Source organism: Petaurus breviceps, unplaced genomic scaffold (genome assembly GCF_028583685.1).
Source record: "Petaurus breviceps papuanus isolate PSGF00001 unplaced genomic scaffold, PetGlider_PUasm1.0 688, whole genome shotgun sequence".
NCBI classification, from domain to species: Eukaryota; Metazoa; Chordata; class Mammalia; order Diprotodontia; family Petauridae; genus Petaurus; species Petaurus breviceps.
The window spans coordinates 27,490,080-27,513,650 of record NW_027186457.1 but is presented as its reverse complement, the minus strand read 5'-3'; the positions used below and the strand labels follow the sequence as shown (position 1 = coordinate 27,513,650).

Sequence of the window (23,571 nt, the reverse complement as noted above, 5' to 3'; positions counted from 1 at the left end):
GTAGCATTTTAATGTTTGCTTTGTAAACCTTATGAAAACTTTTACAAATATCTCATTCTATCCTTACAACAATGCTGGGAGATAGGTGCCATCTCCATTTTACAGATGAGGAAACTAAGACAGACAAAGATTAAGTAATTTGCCTAGGATCACACATCTAGTAAGTGTCTCAGGCTGAACTTGAAATTAGACCTTACTGACTCCAGGTCTACCACTCATTACAGTGCTACCAATAGTTAATATGTTATTGCATTGATTCTCCTAACAACCCTCTGAGGTAGATAGGGTAGGTATTACCTGAACACTAAATGGAAAAGTTTGTATTTTATCTTAGAAGCAATTAGAGTCACTGAAGTTAATGGAATAGAAGAGTGTTATGGTCATATCTGTGCATAATGAAAGTCACTTGCAGGATAGACCAGATTTGAAGTAAGAAGACCAATTAGGAGACTGTTGCAATCATCTAGTAGAGATTTAATGAGGGCCTGAACTCAAGTAGTATCTGTGTGTGAGTGGAGCATTTCTGGGAAGCCAGATGAATATCCTGTCTTTATATTTCCCTCATTTCTAGGGTTGATAGGACTTAAGGAAGTGTTGAAAAGGGGAAGGTGGATCCAGGCTGGGAACCATGTGGTATTTTATGAGCATTAATTAGCACACAGGGCAGGAATGACAATTATGTTAGTGGGGCTAAGATAAAAACTAGTCCTAGTATAATAGATCGTGACCTGTGAAGGAGAGGAGAGAAACCTAAAGAGAAAATGGGCCAGAATGAGGAGGACCTTGAATGTAAGGCTCAGGAATGTGAACTTGGCTCCAGAGGCCACTAATAAAGAATCATTGCAGGTTTCCAAGTCAAGGAGGAAGATGATGAAGATGGCTTTGTAAGAAAGTTGATATGGTAGGGATGTGCAAAATTAATTGATGGGAGAGGAGCAGAGCTGGAGAGTCATTCAGGGGCTATGCTAAGAGATGAGATGAATTGGACTTGGTTTGTGGTATTGATGAAGGTATCAAAAGTTGGAATTGTGAGGTCAGGCCTGGGCATTTGGATTTGGGGAGTTTTTTATGTAATAGCTTATATTATTATCACCAAATACCTTAATCTTCCACTAAAGTTCTGTTTTGGTATCTTATAATGACAGTGCTGGCCAATCTCACCTAGATGGTTAAGTTTTGAATGGACTGATGGCCTTTTTTTCTCCACAAGGATCTATTCGGTTCAGTTCAGAGGGATTCAGTGCTAGGTTGACCATATTATGTAGAATACTTCACTCATAGAGCCTCCAGAAGAGCATCTAAGTGGTTGAGAAATTGTAATCTGTGTTCATGGGAATCACGGACACTGAGTTTTATTTTTCCATATGTTTAGAGCTAGAAGTTGCCTCAGTATTGTAGTATATCTATCATGAGTAAGCATTGTTCTCCTTTTTAAAAATAAGGAAATAGTCTCAGAAATTATTTGACTTGTTTGAGGCCTGTACACAGCTAACTAAGAACTGAGACACCTCAGCTTTTCTAATTCCTGATCTCACGCTTTTTTCATTTGACTATGCAGTCTCTTTTACCAAATGAATTGTGCCAATGAATATGAGTTAGATACCTTCTAAGGTCTCTGGTGGGTGGAACAATAAAGCTTTAATGGGAACAAGGTGTTTTGACTTACTGACTTTCTGGTAAACTTCATGTTAACTGGAAATAGAAGACAGAAGACAGCCCTGGGGACTTTCAGAGTTGGAGAATTGAAACAATAGCCTATGGAGGAGACAAAAAAAGAGGCTGAAGAAGCAAGAGGAAAAACGAAGTTAAGGAAACCAAAGGAAATGTTTCAAGAAATTTGTCAGGACTGTAAAATAAGGAAATTGAGCCAAGTGTACCAGTTAAGGAACTGTTTCTTAACCTGTGGAATTCTTTATCGTAAAGATAGGTAGTATGAAGACTAATTGATTTGGCAGCTGAGCAGCACAGTGGATATAGAACCTGGCCTGGAGTCAGGAAGATCTCAGTTCATAACCATCCTCAAGCTAGCTGTGTGACCCTGGACAAGTCATTTAACCTTTGCTTGCCTCAGTTTCCTCATTGATAAAATGGTGATAATAATGGCATCTACCTTCCAGGGTTGTTGTGAGGATCAAGTGGTATAATATTTATAAAACATTTTATACAATGCCTAGCACATAGTGAGTGGTATATAAATGTTAACTATAATTATTAGCAATTATTGGATAACTAAATTAATTCTCAGTTATTATATTAATTATAATTAGGATATGTTTTAAAAATATAATTGGAAGCTTTCACTAAGGGGTTTAAGTATAAAGTTTCCAGAACAAAACTCATCTATATTAGTCTATATAATAGATTCAATTTAAAATAATTTTATTTTAATTATTTTTCACAGGGCACTGTGTGTGTATGTATGTATAAAACTGTATTTGAAATATTTTTATTCTGCTTTATATGGCATACTTTTACTTTGGATACTTCTTACCCTTTTTTATCAAATGTCTTTGCAGGACTGATATTTTTTGTCATTATGACATAAAAGTAGGACCCAGGAGAGCTTAATTCTTTGTTTGATTTCAAGTGTTAAAGTAAATCCATTTTTTGTTTAATTTAGAGTTCCACATTCATGCTGCTAATAATATAATGTTTTGTATTTAATTTCAGGTTTTACTTTATATCATTTCCTTTTAAGCAGGGTGCATTTCAACTCTTTAATATTAAAATGATAGTGTTCACTGGCTACCTACTTGTGATCCTTTTTTTATCTTTCCAGATGAAGTTGGGGCTCTTGTTTTTGACATTGGCTCCTATACAGTGAGAGCTGGCTATGCTGGTGAGGACTGTCCAAAGGTAGGTACAACTGTTGGGTTGTAGGATGTGTGTAAAAATATCACTACATAGCTTTAAATAAATTTAAGAAGTTTTTATGTGGAGCAGTAAATACAGAAACAGGGCTATATAGTTCAAAAGAAAAACTATTTCATTCAGCAAGAATTTATTAATGCTACTATATGCCCAGGCCTTGTGCCAGGTGCTGAGAATCAAAAGACAAAGATGAAACAGCCCTTGTCCTTAAGAAGCTTACATTCCACTGGGAGAAAACAGCATGTACACAGATAAAGAATTTAGAAGTAGCTTCTAGGGGAGAGTAGTTGAATATGTAGGATTCAGGATAGGCCTTGTGTAGAGGTGACAGTTGGGCTGAACCTTGAATTGGGATTCCAAGAAGCCAAGTGATATTCCAAGCACTAGGAGAACCTCTAGAAAGGTGTGGAGGTGGCATAAGGGGGATTTATATACAAAGAACCTAAAATAGGCCAATTTGGCCCAAACAGAACTCATGAGGAATTGGCAAAGTCTTACATACTCAAATAGTGTTTGCTTCATATTAGGCACTTGATAGATACTTGGCAATTAGCTATAATTAAATGATAGCAGCTACTTTAGCTCAGTAGTATAAAATTCTAATTGAAAGGGCCCATCCCAGGGCTGCATATTGACTTAGAAAACAATAAATTATATTATTTATGTTGTATTGTGTTTTTGTTTATTTTATTAAACATTTCCCTTTGACCTTTATTTTTTGGAGCGGGGAAGGCAGGGCAATTGGGGTTAAGTGACTTGCCCAAGGTAACAAGGCTAGTAAGTATTAAGTGTCTGAAGCCGGATTTGAACTCAGGTCCTCCTGACTCCAGGGCTAATGCTCTATCCTAGCTGCTGGCACCGCCTCCCCCCCCCCCCACTTTAATGGGGTTTAGGTGGCACGTGGATTTTGACACCTCTGCTTCAACTAATCCTAATAATAGATGACATTTATATATCAGTTTAGGGTTTATAAAGCACATTGCTAACATATGATTGAATGACCACAGTGACCCTGTAAGGTGAACACTATAGAAATTGTTCTAATTTTACAAATGAGGAAACAGATTCAGAGAGTTTAAAAAGTATGTGCTCATGTTCACATAACTCGTAATCATTAGAGGAAGAATATGAAGTTGCATCTCTCCTGATTCTTAGTCTAGCACTCTTCCCATGAAGGAAAGTAATACATAGTGTAAATAAGCCTGGACCTAGAGACTGGAGTCACTGGGAATGGCTTTATGTGCCAAGTCAAGGAGTTTGTATTTTGTCCTAGAGGCAATAGAGAGAATTGCTAGAACTTAGATCAGTTTGGCAGCCAGGTGAAGGCTGGATTAGGGAAAAGGAGAGCTTTGAGTCAGGGCGACCAGGGAGGAAGTTATTGCAGTAGTACTAGAAAGAGGAGGAGGTTCTGAACCAAGAGTGGAAGTTGTGTAAGTAGGAAGAAGGGGATGAATTGGAGAGGTATCGAGGAGATGGAATTCATTTGACTTTTTTGCCTGATTGCATAAGGGGAATGAGGGAGAGGAAAGAGCCAATGATACCTTAAAGTTTGTGGACCTAAGGAGAACAGTGACGCCTTCAATAGCAATAGGGATGTTAGAGGGAAGAGTCTTGAACATGTGGAATTTTGAGATACCTTTGGTACCATGCAGTTGGTGATGGGGGACCAGAGCTCAGGAGAGCTACAGGGGCTGGATATTTAACTTGGGGAGTCATCTGCTTATACTTGATACTTGAAACCATGGCATCTCAAAGAGAGTATACATAGACAAGAAGGCAGGTCAGAATTTGGGGCGGGGAGGGGGGTGAGAGTAGGTGGGATGAGACACCCATGGTTATGGTGTGGGTTGTAGGAGAAAAGTATTGTTGTAACTTGTCTCCTTTTCCTGTTTCTTCTATTGCAGGTTGATTTTCCCACCGCTATTGGTGTGGTACTTGAAAGGGATGATGGGAGCACATTGATGGAAATAGATGGGGATAAAGGCAAACAAGGAGGTCCCACATATTACATAGATACCAATGCACTTCGTGTTCCAAGGGAGAATATGGAGGCAATATCACCTTTAAAGAATGGAATGAGTATGCTACTTTTTTCCCTTGGAAATAACGACCAGTATATTAGATGGCGTATCTTGTACATGTAAAATAGTTTTTCTTCTTAGTAGAAAAAAAATAAATCTGTTTATTATGCATTACTTTGCTGGTTGTACTGGATTTGTGAAGAAAAACTACCACATTTTTCCTTAGTACATCCAGGTTTCTTTAAATCTGCTTGATATGTGCTTGAAAATCAAATCACACCAATTTCCTTCTGTTAAAAGCAAAACAATACACAACATGTTGTTAAATATATGAGGGGAAGGAATTATAGTAGGGGGTTCACACAGAATATTCAGGATGCCTCTGCAGATTTTGTTAGGGGTTTGGTTTAATATTCCTCCTTTTGTTTTATTGATGGGAAAACTGAGGAACAGAGATAAAATTATAAGGGTGTAAAGAAACCCAAACCAGATCTTGAAACTCTCATTCCCTGATGATATATCTGAGATGCTGAGACTGTCAGTACCTAGTTGGATGAAGTGAAATGTCAGAAATTCTGCCTGCAGTAGTTGTCATCTCCCCCAGGACAAAGCCAACTACCTAATTTTACCCAGTGAGCTTCTTGCCTGTCCATATTAGCTCCAACTACTCTCTTACTTTAATACCCCCTTGGAAGGTTCTCCTTCCTTTTCTCTGCTAGGAATAGTAGGCATGGACTCTGGAAACCTCAAGTCTCCACAGCACTTTCAGCTTTCCTACAGGTTTTCTTTTTTAAAAAAGTTTTCTTTATACATCTTTTTTCCACTATAGTAATTTCCCTGTATACACACTCTTGGAATAGTTCAGCAAAAGTTACTGAGAGAGCAGCCCCATCTTACGTTGTATGCAGCATTCTGCATTTATAAATCCCAGCCTCTCTACTGAGGGCAGGAGAGTGTATGTTCTCCAGGACATTGGTCCTTCCAGTCTGGCTTTTCCCGCTGTATTGTAGCCTTGGAGGTGGTATTCTCCTGCTTTTTGTTTGTTTGTTTGTTTTTTTCATCTTTCTAAAAGGTTCTCTTGATCATAGCAGTATTATACAGCTGTGAAGGGCTCATGGATGCCAGGACATCTGGATTTAGATGCCAGCTTTGCCACTTCATCTTGTGGCTGAGAATGGTTTACTTTATTCCATTGGTCTCAGTTTCCTTTTTGGCAAAATGAGGGTCCTTCTAGTATCCCTTCTTGTAAACTTGTATGGGTCTGCACAATTGTCACTGTTCTCTAATTGTTTCCTCTTGGTTCATTTCATCTCCATATCCTGACTGTGAGGGTCTTGAAGGATCATGCCTTATTCATTTCTACATTTGAATAGTGTTTGCTACAGATTAGGCACTTGATATTTGGCAATTGGCTAATTAGACAGTTAGTACTAATTAAAGCTTTAGCTTAGTGGTATAAAACTCAAACTAAAAGGGACCTGAGGGTTGCATATTGACTGAGAAAACCACAAATTAACATTATCTATGTTGTATTATATTTTTGTTTATTTTGTTAAACATTTCCCAATGATGTTTTAATCTGGTTCAGGCAGCACTCAAGGTTTGACACCTTTGTTTATAAAGCTCATCATAAAAGCACTTTGTTAACATGTGATTGAATAATCATAGTTCCCCTTTGAGGTTAGCACTACTGGCATAATTATTCTAATTTTATAGAAGAGGAGAGTGAAGTTCATAGAAGTTGAGTATTTGCCTACCTTCACCCAGAGTGATCATTGGAAGAAGAGTATAAACCTGGAGTTCTGGTATTCTTCCCACTCAAGTGTGGTGCCTCTAAGTTAGATTTGTCTTCAGAACTACTGGTACAAGGTATCCAGTAAAGGCCTTCCTCACACTCCATCAGGCCTTTATGCTGTACCTTTCTATTCTGGAGACATTTTAGTACAAGGGTGGAGGGACCAAAGGAAAGATTATGCCTGGAAAAGGAAATCTTTTTTGAGTGTTTTACTATGAAGTGAGAGTGTCTGTGAATTGCTACTGAGGTCTTCCGGGTTTGGTAGAGAAATCATTGGAATGTATTTTGCAATATATGGCATATTTGTTTTTAAACTGTTAACTTTGTTATTGCAGTTGAAGATTGGGACAGCTTCCAGGCTATTTTGGATCACACTTACAAGATGCACGTCAAATCAGAAGCCAGCTTGCACCCTGTTCTAATGTCAGAAGCACCGGTGAGCTAAGGGAGATCTTACATTCTTGATTTCTCTTTAACAGTTGTTTTGTTAGTCTCAAAAACATTTGAGGAGTTTTATCTTTCTTTGGTTTAGATTTGAGAAGGCATCTAAATTGGTGCTTTGAAGGTAGGAACTTAATATAGACATGCACACTCTTCCTCTTTTTTATCAGCAACTTCAAGTTTATTGAGCTTTCTTTCTAAAGAAGGGCACTTAGTTTTAAAAGAAAATATGTTTTCAATTGGAATTTTAAGAAGACTCCTTTCTAGCAAATACTAAATTAAACGTGGGATTAACTAAATTGAAATAAAATACATTTTGAGATTTACTTCTAGATCTGAAATAAAGAGAAAACAACACATGTAATAGTAAAAGGGTAATTTTGACCTTTGTATAAGATCTTTCATAAAGGATAGCCAGTTTCATGCTGAATTTGAAAACAAAGAAGTATGAGTTTAATTTTGTTTAAATACCTATTTAGAATATGATGAATTTGGAATAATTCAGTGAAACCTGAACATAGGGGTGCTAGTTTTGGAAATGACCATAAGTTATCCCACCTGTGTGTTTAGTTCACTTATTTCAATTTGGTGGAATCTCGTAGTTATCATTTTTTCCTCCAAGGATTCCATTAACATTGGATTCATTTTGTGTACTTCTTTCACATTTCAGTATATTAATTTCCTTTATATCCCAAAGTCTCTCACTTTGATGAGAAATCATATATTGACCAGAAATTGAGATTGTCTGACATCGAGAATAACATGGTTTATTAAATGGAGGATTTAGAGAGGAAAAACAATGATTATAAATTGTGAAAATAGTTTTCTGTGATTTCTTTTTACTTTCATGATTGCTCTACAAGTAAAAGGAAAATTTCGCAACTTCTGGTTGCATATTTTAGAGTTTAGTTACTGGATACTTTGAAACACTTTGAGTACATTTTTAAAAATGTCTCCAAGAAGTCTGATTTCATTTCCTTTTACTTGGAAGATTAATTATTTTTAAGAACTCATAGCAAGAGATAGGTAAATTGAAACCTAGTTTTATGATGAGCTTTCTTTGCCAAACCAGCAATGATATTTGATTATATAAATCTTGGATATTGATTGCTTTGCTTCTGTGGTAGTGAGTCTTGAGATTAACATGTTTAAATTATGAACTAAACAGTCACACTTAAGTATTGTTTTTCTCCTTCCTCACCTTTTTCTCACCCAACCCCCAAGTGGAATACCAGAGCAAAAAGAGAGAAACTGACAGAGTTGATGTTTGAACACTACAACATCCCTGCATTCTTCCTTTGTAAAACTGCAGTTCTTACAGCGTATCCTTAAAGGATTGGTACTTATGGGTTTTTTTTTTCAGAAGCAATATAAATGTGCTTGTTAAAAGTAACACTATTGGAATTGAGGCATTAATCAGCTCTTTCTTATTCACAGGTATTGTTCAGTTTGTAGATTGTCACGCTCTTTTCCCTTTCTGCCTTTTTTGGTATTTTTCTTGTCATTAACATTGCTATCCTCGAAGGTAAGAAGAGAAAAAGAAAGCCTACATTCAAATCAATTACTTTGGCTGCTTGTTAGCAGCCCTGTTGGCAAAAAGTTCATTGATGGGATTGTAGTCATGAAATACAAGTTCTTAGATTATCTACATTTTGTTAGCCATACTTTTTTGTTTTCTTTTACCACAGACAATTTGGAGTTGGCTATTAATTTGTTTAAGGAATTTCATTAAACACTTACTGAATATTAATTGTGCACAAAGCATTCTGCTTGGCTCTGTGCAAGATACAGAGATAAATGAAATATGTCCTTATTCTCACTAGTTTAGCTAAGGAGACAAATATATGAAAAGTTAGGCAATAAAAGACCATAATATAAGAAATTTGTGATTAATTTTGAATTGCATAGGTTCTGATTGTTTTTGAATTAAGAGCAGTAAGGGATGAGTTCAGGCTTTATAGAGGGGTGGTGATATTTTGGCTGTATCTTGAAGGACAGACAGGTAGGACTTGTCTAGGCAGAGAGGAGGGCATTCCTGACCTTGGACTATCATGAGCGAAAATAGTGCAGATGGTGGCAGATGATGGTAACTGTTTACGTGTTTCACACCTCGTAGTTGAGAAAGGACTTCACATAGATTACCTTCATTGTTTAAAGTGGCCTCCTGGGACAGCAAAACAAGCATTTAGTAAATGTGTACAGTGTGCCAGTTCTTAGGCTAAGTGCTGGTGATACAAAGAAAGGCAGAAACAGCCTCTGCCTTCAAGGGGCTCACACTCTTATGATAAGAGACATGGAAATGCAAGATACCTATGGAGTAGATGGAAAGTGTATGTTAAAAATTAATGCATGTCATTTGTCAACAAGAAGCTGGTCTTGGTTTCATTAAAAAACCAACTTCATAAACGTTGTTACTTAAAGAGGCTTTTATCCCATTGGACAGGATTTTAGGTATCTTGAAGTCTTCTCCTTAACTCTTTAAACTAGATTTGCTAATGGTCGTTCCACAGGGTTAATATTGGATAGTGGGGCCACTCATACTACTGCCATTCCAGTCCATGATGGATACGTCCTTCAGCAAGGTAAATGTCCTGGAATAACACACAGGCATATGCACATACATGATTTATTTAGAAACAAAAATCAATAGGAACTATCTTAGGCATTTTCAAGGAAAAAATGCCTTTTGGTCTTATAATTTTATAAAAGGCTGCTCTTTGGAATACTGTATAGTTAAAGATGACATGCTCAGAAATTTGAGAGCTTGTGGGTTTACTAATGTGTTTCATTTGGGCTTTGGTGACCTGGAGGGCTGGTGTTATCTTTCTCCTCTGTCCCAGGGAACTTGAGTAGGCATTAATGGTCCTTGAGGATTCTTTTTTTTCCTGCAGGCATTGTGAAATCACCTCTTGCAGGAGACTTTATTACCATGCAGTGCAGAGAACTCTTCCAAGAAATGAATGTAGAATTGATCCCTCCATATATGATTGCATCAAAGGTAAATCATAGTTGGGTTGGTGAGGGATGGTTTTGTCTTTTCTCCTGTCATCCTCCCAGGTTTAAATCTTTGAATTGATTCCACTCCTTCTGCTTACCTCAGGAGGCTGTTCGTGAAGGATCCCCAGCAAATTGGAAGAGAAAAGAAAAGTTGCCACAGGTTACAAGGTCTTGGCACAATTATATGTGTAATGTAAGTAGCTGCTTATCTCATGTGATCACTGTCTGCAGTGTTTCTTTAGTGGGACTTGGGAAACATGATGTTAAAATGCCTGGTATTATAACTATTACTACTCTGAGATTGAGGGGGTACTCCTGACCCCCTGAACTTCTAGGAACTCCCCTCCCCTAAAAAAGGTCCTTGTAGTTATTTTGAGTATCTTTTACACATACTTATGGGTGTTTCTCTCTTCTACTAGACTGTAAAGTTCTTGAAGGCAGGAGCTATCTTTGTAAATAGAGTGCCTGGCACATAGTAGATGCTGGCTTATTTTTCTGACATAGTAGTACCTTAGTACTGTCCCTAGTACCTCACAGGTGTTTCATCTCTTCAGTAACATTTTATAAATAAAGTGGATTAGCTTGTTTGGGTATTTTGATTCTTGCCAAATAGATAGCTTACAAAAGAATAGCTATTTGTTATGAATCTCATGAGTTACAACAGCATTTTTCTTTTGGGAGGCAGGATCAAATGCTGAAAATGATTGTATTCCTAGGATATTTATCGAGCAGAGTCATGGTCCAGTGTGGACTGATTAACTCCATTATGTTCAATGGCCACTGGCAGCATCTTCAGTCCTGCCTGGTTGTCTTGTGTGCTAGGACTCCAGGGGAGCAGGTACAGGTAGAGAACACTGGTGCAGTCTCTCTCTGTTCCCATTAAAATCAAGGCCTGGGAGAGACCTTAGAGATATCTCATACAGTTCCAGTGTTTCACAGAGGACCCAAAGAACAGGAGTTCTGACTCAAGGTGTCTCATCTAATATGTGCCTAGCCGACTGTGTCAGATACAAAGAACTTGAATAAGCTAGTATGAATTGTAAGCATGTAACTATTAAAAGTTTTGAAGACTTGAACTCAAGGACTTGAACATGCCAGAGGTATGCCCTCTTTTTTTTTTTAAATCTTAGAATTAGAGATAAAAATATTATGAAGATTTCTTGGAGGGATTAATTCCTAGCAGAGTGATCAGAGATGATGACATCACTAAGGCTTCTGCTTTGACAATCCAAGGAAGACATATTTATTGGACATCTGTAGGTTTTACCTTTTGTGCTGACACGAAAAATTTAGTAAAATGTGAAATTATATTCAAATAACTAACTCCAATTCTAGGGCTATTCTTTTTGATTATAAAAGTTTACTTCCTAGGGAGAAAAGAAAAAGTAGCCTTCTTATTTTTATTTTGTGCTGATGTAGTTTATAGCAGTGATTTGATCGGGGTTTGGTCTAGTACAACCCTACCTGCTAAATTTGTCAATAAAATTGGCCAGATCAGAACAGCTCTTTATTCTCCTGACCCATGTGGCTAATGAACTGGTACATATGACGAAAGGAAAGGACTTCTTAAATAGGAAGATCTTATATTAATATATTTGAATTCCCCAACCTGAAAGAGAGAACTTTTTTTTTTGTTGTTGTTTTGCTTTTTGGAGGGGGAAGGCAGGGCAATTGGGGTTAAATGACTTGCCCAAAGACACATGGCTAGTAAGTGTTAAGGGTCTGAGGCTGGATTTGAACTCAGGTCCTCCTGACTCCAGGGCTGGTGCTCCTATTTACTACGCCACTTAGCTGTCCTGATAACTTGTTTTAAAAAGTAAACCTGGGGGGAAGAAAACTAATTATTATAGCAGGTCTTCTTTCTTCCAGGGAGGAAGAGAGTAAAATTAGGTCTTCTCTTTTCATTGCTCTTCTGGGGGCTTTGCTGTTTATTTGCTTTCAGCTACTTCCCCATAAGGATGGAGGTTTTTAGTGGATGACATGCTCAGTATGAGCCAGCAGTGTGGCTTAGCAACCAAAAAGATAATGCTACTTTGAGAGGTGTAGCAGGCAGAAAGATGGAGCACATAGTTGTCTGTACTCTACCCTGCTCACATTGTGTCTCAATTATCGTGTTCATCTCTGGGTTGGACAGGTAGGAAGGATGTTGATATGTTAGAGAGTGACCAGAGGGAGGCACCTAGAAATGGTCCCAGAAGAGGATCTGTTGAAGGAATTGAGGATGTCAGCCTGGAGAAAAGGAGTCTCCAGGGAGACAGGATAGCTGTCTTCCGTGATGGGGAAGAGGGACTGGATTTGTCATTTTGCTTCGTCCTAGAGGGCAGACTTATGAGCCATTCAGAGGTGCAACTTAAAGTGAACTGATCTGAACTCTTTTTAAGGAAACATTTCTTGGTGGGTTTCTTTTCTGGGAGGTGGGAGGTTGGATGACTGCCTGCCTGCCTGTCCGAAACAAGCAGGAGAGATTCCTGGATAGATAAAAATTGGACTAGAAGGCCTCCAAGGTATGTCAACATTAAGATTCTGAGAGTTCCAGTGTTCCATAAGAGTTTTATTCAAGTCTTAACTGAATAACTTAAGTTTCCTAAACATTATTTTTCAGTATCTGGTACAGTGTCTCATGCATGGTAGGCATTTCACGTTTGTTGAAATCTTGATTCTTTTAGAAGGAATTCTTTATTTAACAAGTATATAATACCTACTGTATGTGACATATATTATTAGAGATTTTATATTTTTATGGCATTTGGAGTGCTTAAAGGTAATTTTTGCCTTGAAATCTAACCATTGTAAACCTTAGGTCTTGTGTCATACAAAGACAATTTCTGTCAAAAGATATAATTAAATAAAGTAAAATTTCGTTTTTAAAAAATCCTAACTGTTTAAAAAAATTTTTTCCCCTAGTGTGTGATCCAAGATTTTCAAGCTTCTGTGCTCCAAGTCTCAGATTCAACTTACGATGAACAGTATGTTCTCTTGTTGTGTCTATAAATCTTGTGACTTAACTTCATCTTTTAGAGGCCATATTTGTCTGGTGATTTACTGGACTATTTGCTTTTTATCTCTTAGCTATAGAAATATTTGTGATTTTAGAATCGGATAGGAAAGGATTGATTTTGTTTTTAAAGTAAATTATAGCTTACGTTTGAGTGTAAGTATGAATTAAAATGTACCAGTTGAAGGCCAGTGAATACATTGTTACTTAATGCTGCTGATATTTTATTTTCTTAAAACTTCAATGAATTTATTGCACTACTAGTTTTCTTCTTTAAGCATTGTCTTTAAGCATCTTCAGTAATTTCTCTACCGATTTTCCCTCTTTTAAAATTTTCCTTAATTTCTTTTCTCAGAGTGGCTGCACAGATGCCAACAGTTCACTATGAATTTCCCAATGGTTACAACTGTGACTTTGGTGCTGAGCGACTTAAGATTCCTGAAGGGTTATTTGACCCATCTAATGTGAAGGTAATGATGGAGGTGGTATGGAAATTTTGGTATAGTGCTGCTAGTTTGGTTCTTTTCCTTCATAGAGTTGTAAAGCCTGAGATGAGGTTTATTTTTAGAATGGCTTTTGATGTACTTTATTCAAGTATGAGGTGTTGACTGATGACTACTCTTTTATTGCAGGGGTTATCAGGTAACACAATGTTGGGAGTCAGTCATGTTGTTACCACGAGTGTTGGGATGTGTGACATTGACATCAGACCAGTAAGTGTTAGCTTTTCATTGTATATCTACCTCTTCACTAGATATTTTAAAGTATGTAACTGACATATATGTGTATATATATATATATATATATTACATATGTATGTTTGCATATATATATGTATATCAGTTAAGCCATGTCAGTGTCTGCTTTGGTCATTAGTAACTTCTGTGTCTAGGGAAGGATAGAAAGTATGTTGGAAAACAGGGTTCAGATTTAATCAATTAATTAGACCAAAGGTTTGTATTACATGATGCAGAAGCCCCATACCTATATACATTCTATATTGGACATCGTGAGTTTGAGATTCCTATGGGACATCCAGCTGGAAATATCCAACATGGCAAGTTAGTGATGCAGTCAAGGAACTTAGGAGAGTGACAAAGGCTCCCAGGTATACCCAAGAGTCATCTGCAAATGAAGCCGTGGGAGCTAATGAAATCATGGAGATGGAAGTGAAAGCGGAAGGCAAAAGGAAATCACAGTTAAATGGATAGATGGCTTACAAGTTCTTTTCTGGAGGTAAATGAAAGATTTGATGGGAGTTGTTTCATTGAGTGGCCAAAGAAAATCAGAGATGTCCTTTCATGGAACATTTGTCATCTTGACTTGAAGTGTTCCTGATAAGCATTACGGAGATAATTGCAGCCTGTGCATGAATGTTTGCCATAGAGGCAGAGATTTTGTAAAGAAAATGAGAAAGTTCTCCAAGCCATGTCAGCATCTGCTTTGGTCAGCCTTGACTTTTATGCCTAGGGAGGGATGGCAACAAGTGTGTTGGAAAATAGTTTCAGATTTAGCAAATGGAGTAGACCAAAGGCTCAGGACGACTCAAGGCCCATATCCATGTTTCATAAATGTTTTTTTTTTAAATGCTTTATTAACTTCTGATTTACATCATTCGTTTCCGCCAGATTTTGAGTTACAAATTTTCTCCCCGTTTTCCCCCACCCATCCCCCCAAAACAGCAGTCCCACAGGATATCCCCACCTCCAATCTGCTCTCTCCCATATTTTCTCCCATACCCGTTTCAACTTTTCCAGTGGATCTCCATGCCTCAGTGCCTGTATATCTTTTTTTTCTTAATAACATGTAAGATGGTATTAATAATAGTATATATATATATATATATATATATATATATATACACACACACACACACATATGTATATACATATATTTGAATATTTGATTTTAAAACTTTCAATTCCAGATTCATTCCCTTCCCCCCCTGCCACCCACCCCCACTGGGGAGACAAGCAGTTCAGTATAGGTTGTACATGTGCGGCTAATGCAAAACAATAACATAGTAGATGTATTGTAAAAGACTGACTATATTTCCCTCCCTCCTATCCCACCTCCCACTTGTTCTATTCTCTACTTTGATCCTGTCCCTTTTCAAAAGTGGTTGCTTCCAACTTCCCTCCCCCCCCCCAGCCTTCCCTCCATTCCATCATCCCCCCTCACATCCCCTTCCCCCCCTATTCTCCTGGAGGGTGAGATCCCCTATTTAGTGTGTATTTCCCTCCCTCCTCAAGCCAGATTCAATAGGAATAAGGTTGACCCATTCCCTTTTGCCTTCCTATTCTTCCCCTCCATTGTAACCATTTTCCCTTGCCTCTTCTGTATGAGATAGTTGCCCCACTCTGTCTCTCCCCATCTCCTCTCATTATATTCCTCTCACCTCTTAATTTCACCTTTTAAGTATCATCCCTTCCTGTTAAATTGGTCCCGTGCCCTCTATGTATACCTGTAAACGTATATACACACATTCACATATGTATTCATATGCCCGCATACCCTCATATAAAGACATATATATATTTCTAATCCCTTCAACTACTGAGAAAAGTTTCATAAGTTACAATTATTGTTTTTCCATGTAGGAATGTTAATAGTTCAACTTTGGCCAGCAAGCAAGAGCACCGGCCCCAGTGCCGGGACGACCCGGATCAAATCCGGGCCCAGACACTTAGAACCACACCCAGAAACAACAACTGGCAGTGCAACCCCGAGCAAGCCACTCAACCCCGATTGCTTTAAAAAAAAAAATAGTTCAACTTTGATAAGTTCCTTATGATTTCTTTTCCCTGTTTACCTTCTCAAGCTTCTCTTGCTTCTTGTATCTGAATGTCAGATTTTCTTTTCAACTCTGGTTTTTTCAGCAAGAATGCTTGAAAGTCCTGTATTCCACTGAATGACCATATTTTCCCCTGAAACATGATACTCAGTTTTGCTGGGTAGGTGACTCTTGGTTTTAATCCCAGCTCCCTTGACCTCCGGAATATCACATTCCAGGCCCTTCGATCCCTCAGTGTAGAAGCTGCCAGATCCTGGGTTATCCTGATTGTGTTTCCACAATATTCAAATTGTTTCTTCCTGGCTGCTTGTTAATATTCTCTCCTTAATCTGGGAATTCTGGAACCTGGCTATAATATTCCTAGGAGTTTTCTTTTTGGGATCTTTTTCAGGAGGTGATCGGTGGATTCTTTCAACCTCTATTTTCCAGGTCAGTGGTTTTTCCCATGAGATATTTCACATTGCCTTCTATTCTTTCATTTGTTTGGATCTGTTTAACAGCATCTTGATTTCTCATAAAGTCATTAGCTTCCATTTGCTCCAATCTAATTCTGAAGCAATGATTCTCCTCAGTGAGCTTTTGAGATTCTTTTTCCATCTGGCAAATTCGACTTTTTAAGGCATTCTTCTCCTCATTGCCTTTTTTGAGCCTCCTTTGCCATTTGAGTCAGTCTGTTTTTTAAGGTATTATTTTCTTCAGTCAGGCTGTTGACTCTCATTTCATAATTTTCTTGCATTGTTCTCATTTCTCTTCCCAATTTTTCCTCCACTTCTCTTATCTGCTTCTTAAGGTCCTCTATGGCCTGTAACCAGCTTGTATTTTCCTTTGAAGCTTTTGGTGCAGGAGTTCTGACTTCACTGATTTCCTCCTGTTCCATGCCTTGCTCCTTCTTATCCCCAAAATAGGAGTGTAATGTTGGAATCTTCTGTCTGCTTTGTTTCCTTTGCCTGCTCATTTTGCCACTCAATGATTTGACTTTTGGGCTTTTTGCCACAGTAGGACTCTGCCACCAGACAGGGGAGTTTTCGTCCCAAACGCTGGGGTTTTCTCAGCTGCCCGGAGGTATTAGATGGGTGCCCTCTCTGAGGTCTCCACACGCTCTGGCAAGCTGGACACACACCCCAGGACCTCCACCCTAGACTGCAATCCAGATCCAAGCAGGTTAAAGCAAGAGCGATTACCCCTCAGACTGGTGCTTGGTCCCCCTACACTCTGCAGGCCAGGAGCTGTAGCTGCCACGTGGCACTGGCAGGCTGTGCCAGCCCCGGGGGTAAAAGCCACGCACTCCCACTTACTGGGTCCCAAAGTCCAGAATGCACTGGCCTCTCACCTTGTCCTTCGCATCTATGTATTGATAAATCTGGAAATGGCCACAGCAATGTTGTTTGCTAAAAATCATTTGCAAAATTTGCCTGTTCTCTTCTCGTACTCAACCAACCCTACTTGAAATTTGTAAGAGAAACAAAGAAAAACCAGATAGTCTTAACATACACCTTATATTTTTCAAAGAAAACTTAATAGACTCCCACCGCCTAAACTTCTTCCATGACATTTCTGAATCCCTCAGCAACTTTGATTGACTAGCATGAATCATTAGAAGGCCTCTGAATGATACTAACTGTAGCTGGATTTATCAAGGAATGTTTAATGATTCTAGATTTTGAGCTAGAAAGGACCATATAAGCCCCTAGTCTAATCTTCACATTTTACAAATAAGGAAGTTGAGGCCCAGGAGGATTAAGTAGTTTGTTCAGAGTCCAAATCCAGCTGTCTTCCACTATACCACTGTGCCCCTAGGGAGAAGACCACAGAGCCACACAAGAGGCCCATACAATGTATGCCCCAGGGCTTCCAACTGCCAGAGGCACAAGGCCTGCCACTGATGTGCATGGTGTCTGGGGGCAAAATGGAGATGGTTCCCTGGGCATCCTTAACATATATGAAGACTGTTGGAGGACAACATGTACAGCTCTTTTGGTTCAACAACATTGCCATAGAAATAGACTAAAAGGGGTAGAGAATACAAGATCTGGCTGTTATTGATGACAGAAGAAATTCAGCACAGTTGAATATTGCAACTTTTTATTTACATCAATGGCCTTTCCCAAACCTATACCATCCTCCAGGACCATCTTCCCTTGTAACAAAATATGGAAGAAGTCTAAATGAAAGAGGATTTAGTTTCTTTTTAGATGAAGTCCCTTGCACGCTCTTGTTTATGGATGGTATTGCACTGCTTGCATCAAACCACAGGACATCTTAGAAGCCTTCCATTTCCCTTAGTACTGCGAGCTTCTATCTGTGTATCTGATGGGGATTGCAGGGTAGTAACTTTCCCATTCTCCATTAATTTTTTTTTAAACCTTATATTGCAACTTTTTATTTACATCAATGGCCTTTCCCAAAACCTATACCATCCTCCAGGACCATCTTCCCTTGTAACAAAATATATAGTTAAGCAGGAGAAACCAACATATTGCTCCTGCCTCAGTCTCCTGAGAGGAGGGAGGTTTGTTTCATCATCAGATCTCCAGAATCCATCTTGGTCATTGCTTCATTCTGGTCTCTTTCAGTGTTGTTTTTCTTTATATTATTGTGGTAAGTGTACATATTGTTCTCTTGGGTCCACATATTTTGATATGCATTAGTTTGGACAAGTCTAACCAAGAGTCTCAATTCTTTATAGCTGTCGTTTCTTACTGCAATGCTGTTCCGTTATTTTTTTATTCCACAATTAGTTTAACCATTTTCCAGTTGATGAGTACCTTTCTTTCCAGTTTTTGCTACCACAAAAAAAAGTGCTGTATTTTGTTACATATATAAGAAGAAATTTCCCCTTTTGTTTTGGTCCTCCTTGCTGTCAAGGAGGTCAAGGTCAAAATAATGATGTCTCTGGATCAAAGCGTATGCAGTTTTTAGTTGCTTTTCTATGACAGTTCCAAAATGTTTTCCAGAATTTTGGGCCAGTTCACAGATCTGCCCATCAGGATTTTAATGTTGTCTTCCCATTGCCCCTCCAACACTGAATTATCCTCATTTTGTAATATCTTTCCCGGGCTGTTGGGTGTGAAATGAAACCCGAATTGTTTTAATTTGTATGTCTCTTATTAGTAACTTGGAAACTTTTCTTGTGGTTTTTGATAATTTGCTTCTGTAAACTGTTAGTTTGTATCTACTGACCACTGACTTGGGGAATGTACCTTGCTTTTACATATCTTCATCGATTCTTTCTACATTTCTCAGATCACAGACCTTTACTGGGGATATTTAATTCGAAGGTTTGTTTTTCCTCACTTGTTTTATAAAGTGCCCTTGACTAATTTTATGTTAAAAAACATGTATTTTGTTTTTTTGTGTGGCCTCTTCTGTCATTTACAAACATCTATCCCTTGTTTGGTTATGAATTTTAGCCTAATAGATTTGAAAGGTAGTTCATTTCTATCTATACAAGTTAGAAGCTGATATATGGTATAAGTGGTTTTAAAGTCAAATAGAAACAGATTCCTGCTAATATTATCTATGTTGTATTTTTATTTTGTTAAACATTTCCCAATTACATTTTAATCTGGTTTAGGTTGTATTAGGGGCAGGTTTTGAGTTTGATTGCTCTAGAGCAAAATATTGATTTTAATCTAATTGTGCCCAATTACTTTTCCAGTTTTCTTAGCAGTTCTAGTTGAACTGGAAGTATTTCCCTGGTTTGTGTTGTTTTATTTATGCTATTGTTAAATTATTTCAAGGTCTTGCTTTTATGCAGTTGATTTCACTAATCTTATTTTTTTTAATAGTAACAGATCTGCTAGTTACTGCTTTACAATATAATATGCTAATGGTAGACTGCATTCATTTCTACTTTTTTATATTGTTTCCTCTCCTTTCCCAAGGTTCAGGTTTTGAGGACAGATTTTTGTTACTCATTTAGTTTTATTTGTACTTAAACTCTAGCCCATAAGAAGCCATTAAAAAAAGTTAAAGCAGAAAACAAATAATGGAGATCTCTCTTTTATTTATAGTTTTTACTCAAATCTTTGATGGATTTTGCTTGCCTTTTTCTAGGGCCTTTATGGCAGTGTCATAGTGGCAGGAGGAAACACTTTAATACAGAGTTTCACTGATAGACTGAATAGAGAGCTGTCTCAGAAGACACCTCCGGTAAGTGGTGAGCTCTGGTCCTCCCGACTCCAGGGCCGGTGCTCTCTTCACTGTGCCCCCTCACCGCCCCTGAGTGGTGAGCTCTGAACCGCATGTTCAAATACATTCTCATTCTTAGTGGACTTTGAGGCATAAGTGTTTTCTTGGGTTGATTTAGTGTTGCAAAGTATATTCTCACATTTTCCCTTCATTAGCTCTCAAACTATTTGAGTCTTTCGCTTGTTAAACAAATGGAAACGGGAGAAGCAGGAGTAACTGCATCTGAAAAGCACTTTGTGTCTGACAGACTTGGCTTTCTGTAGGAGCTATGCTTAGATGCACTGCATGTAGTAACTCACCATTCTGTACAACTGTGGCCATTTTTTACCTGTCACATCTTCCTTGTACCTCCAGGCCCTCAGAGTAGGACATGTAAGACCTCCAAAGGAATCTTTTTTGCTAGCTGAATATAGTCGATGAGGAAAGAGTGAGGCAATCTTTTTCTTTTTAAAAAATAGTAAGAGGCAGCATGCATAATAAAGTGTCCCTGACATTAACTAGCTGTGTGACCCCAAGTACTCTTTTTTTTTCTTTTTGGAGGGCAATTGGGGTTAAGCAACTTGTCCAAGATCAAACGGCTAGTTTTTGTGTCAAGTGTCTGAGGCTGGATCCGAACCTCAGGTCCTCCGACTCCAGGGCCAGTGCTCTACTCACTGCACCATCTAGCCACCCCTGCCCTAAGTACTCTTTACCCTTATGTGACTCAAGCTTCTCCCTTAGTAGGCACTATCTGCTAAGTGCTAAATCCTATATGGGTTGGACCCTACACTCTACACACAGTACAGATCCTTCATATAGTCACATTGCAAGCATCCTTAAAAGTAGTGTAGAGGATCAGTAGAGGAGAGGACTGAGATTTTTTAGCATACTTGAATCATTGGAATTCAGCTGGAATATAAAGAAACCTTAAAGATAAAACCCCTTTTATTTAAAAACAGTAGCTAAACCCTATTGCCTCAAAAGATGAAGAAAACTATAAAGCCCAGGGTTAGCTTTAATTTAAGTAATAGAGCCCAAACTAGAATGGTTGAAAGAAGTTGTAATTTCAGATGCTTGAATAATTAAAACTTCTAATTTTGGGGGTGTAGGGGATGTCTAAGGGTGGTTTGTAATTCTTATAAGGAACTATTACAAGCATTTGCCTCATTTCTTTCTTTTGCTAATTCTTCCAAAATCTACATATCAAATATATGAAAAAATCTTGCCATATGTATGAGTCACTCATTGCACGTATGCAATATTTAGAAGCCAGTGTTGACTGGCTATTAATCCTAATAATTTCCCAAACCTCCACTCTTGAAAAGTTAGCATGTAGGCAATGTCTGATCCATGGGGAAAATACATTGCTGAAAATGTCTCAACAAAGCTATCTAGAGATCTTTTCTCCTTGGGGTTAAATTTTCTGAGTTGTGCCACTTGTTTGGTCTAAGCTTCTCTCCATCCCTGCTCCTCACCCCTCCTTTCTTTTTAGAGTATGAGATTGAAGTTGATTGCAAATAACACAACAGTGGAACGGCGATTTAGTTCGTGGATTGGTGGCTCAATTCTAGCCTCTCTGGTTGGTATATAAGATATTTTGCATATTTAAAAGCAGAATAAATTCTCAGTGATTACAATCATTTTAAAAACTATAGTTTATAATTCACTTAATGCCAAAGCTGCTTATATAGTCTTAGGCCCCAGAGTAAGAACTCTGGTCTCATGGAGTAAAATATAAGGCTATCTCTCACATCACTGGTGATTCCTCAGATTGGCTCCCTTTCTGAAATAAGTCAAATATCTTCGATAATTCCAGGTCTGGTGCTTAACCTATGTAACTTCTTGGAGCCTTATATGTGTTGATTTGAGTGATTACCCTAAGAAATCTGCAAATGTGTACTGCTGGCCCTGTTACCTGTGGACCTCAGGCCTGTGGCTTGTAGTTTTGTTTTCTTTTGATTTGCCAGTAATTCTGGCTGAGTCAAGTCCTTTGCTAAGTAAAAGAAATAGCCAGATAGGATTTTGTAAATAGACATTTTTAGATTCACAGTTGGTCCTGGGAATTTTAAGGTATCATCTTAATATACAAAATACGTAAAATTAGTAAAAGGATGATCTTAAAGACAACTCTTTAAAAGATTCAGAGTTTCCACAATCCCTCCTTAAGAATCTATTTAAGTATAAATGTTTTGCTTGCTTAAGTTCTACTAACTTAGAGGTTGAAACCTTATCTTAAAGAAAAATAAAAAGCCTTACTTATTATCTTCTGGAAGAGTAATAATTTGACTTTGTTTTATGGCTCCTCTGATTTATAAAAATTCATTTAACTTTTTGTGTAAGGGTATTAGCAATGTCATATGTCATTTCATTAGAAAAAAATTCCCAATTCTACTATTATCTAGATTACTAATAAAATAGAAACATAAACATTTAATCCCGTAATCCTACCAACTCAATTTTTCTCTAGGTTGAGACAAGCCACTGGTCATCCTCACTTAAGTGCATGTATCTGTCCCTGATTAGTATGACAGAACTGTGGGCCTATGGAAGAGGTTAACAACCCTTTCTAGCCTTAAGCAAGAGTAGGCTGTGTTGGTGATTCCTACAGGTCTGACAAGCCTATAGTAAAAGCACAGTAGATGCACACACACTTTCCTTGCTAACGGTTGGTCATTTCTAAGTTAGTTTAAATGACTGTATGAACTATCTGATAAAAGAAATTAGCAGGTAGAAGATGGGTTATTAACATGTTTCTTCCTCATTTTCTTTCACAGGGTACCTTTCAACAGATGTGGATTTCCAAACAAGAGTATGAAGAAGGAGGAAAACAATGTGTAGAAAGGAAATGCCCTTGAAGCCAGTTCTGAAAAAAACTGTGGCCTTCCCTATGATCTCTTATGTTTCATAGCTTTAGTACACTCAGGAACAAAAATTAAAGTCTTTTGTAGAGTGTTTATACATTTTTGCAAACTTCAATTTCCATTTAACAAAATGTTAAAGCCTTAACAGGCCATATAACTTAAAATGAGTTTTTGCCTTTCTTGTAAAGCAATAACTCCTATAAGCATTTTATAATTTTTGTATAAATATCTATTTTCTCTAAATATTTTCCTTTTAGTAAACTGCTTTTTTCAACCCTCTGGTTAGCATTACTGATTTTCAAATGATTGGTAGAATTGATTTTTACTGACTAGTAAAACTTACTGCCTATACCTTTACCTCATACTTGCAAAACTAAATAATAAAGATTTCTATCCAGTATAATAAAGAACTTTTTGGTTGTTATGTTAAAATCAACAAAACTGATTTGCTGCTTTGGGTCATCTAAATTCCTTTAATTAATCCTATAATCCTGTATTCCTGGCTAAGTCACATCAACCTTATATCGCTAGCAGGATGAAATTAAAAGATGCGTAGAAATTAGAATAAAAATTAAGATTTAGTTAGCAATACTGAAAAGCATTTGGCAGAATTAGGAAGGAATAGT

General features: G+C 37.8%; 1 protein-coding gene across 1 annotated transcript in view; it reads left to right on the top strand.

Annotated features, from left to right (window-relative positions):
- Positions 1-23,355, top strand: part of ACTL6A (actin like 6A) — a 29,078-nt gene extending 5,723 nt beyond the window's left edge. Inside the window, exons 2-14 of the mRNA XM_069104815.1 lie at positions 2,780-2,856; positions 4,776-4,950; positions 7,023-7,123; positions 8,353-8,450; positions 9,616-9,710; positions 10,020-10,126; positions 10,229-10,318; positions 13,030-13,091; positions 13,476-13,590; positions 13,753-13,833; positions 19,971-20,066; positions 21,577-21,663; positions 22,859-23,355. Coding sequence (XP_068960916.1) covers positions 2,780-2,856; positions 4,776-4,950; positions 7,023-7,123; positions 8,353-8,450; positions 9,616-9,710; positions 10,020-10,126; positions 10,229-10,318; positions 13,030-13,091; positions 13,476-13,590; positions 13,753-13,833; positions 19,971-20,066; positions 21,577-21,663; positions 22,859-22,939 — 1,265 coding nt within the window. The 3' untranslated portion in view covers positions 22,940-23,355. The remainder of the gene's footprint in view (positions 1-2,779; positions 2,857-4,775; positions 4,951-7,022; positions 7,124-8,352; positions 8,451-9,615; positions 9,711-10,019; positions 10,127-10,228; positions 10,319-13,029; positions 13,092-13,475; positions 13,591-13,752; positions 13,834-19,970; positions 20,067-21,576; positions 21,664-22,858) is intronic.
- The last annotated feature ends 216 nt before the right edge of the window (positions 23,356-23,571 follow it).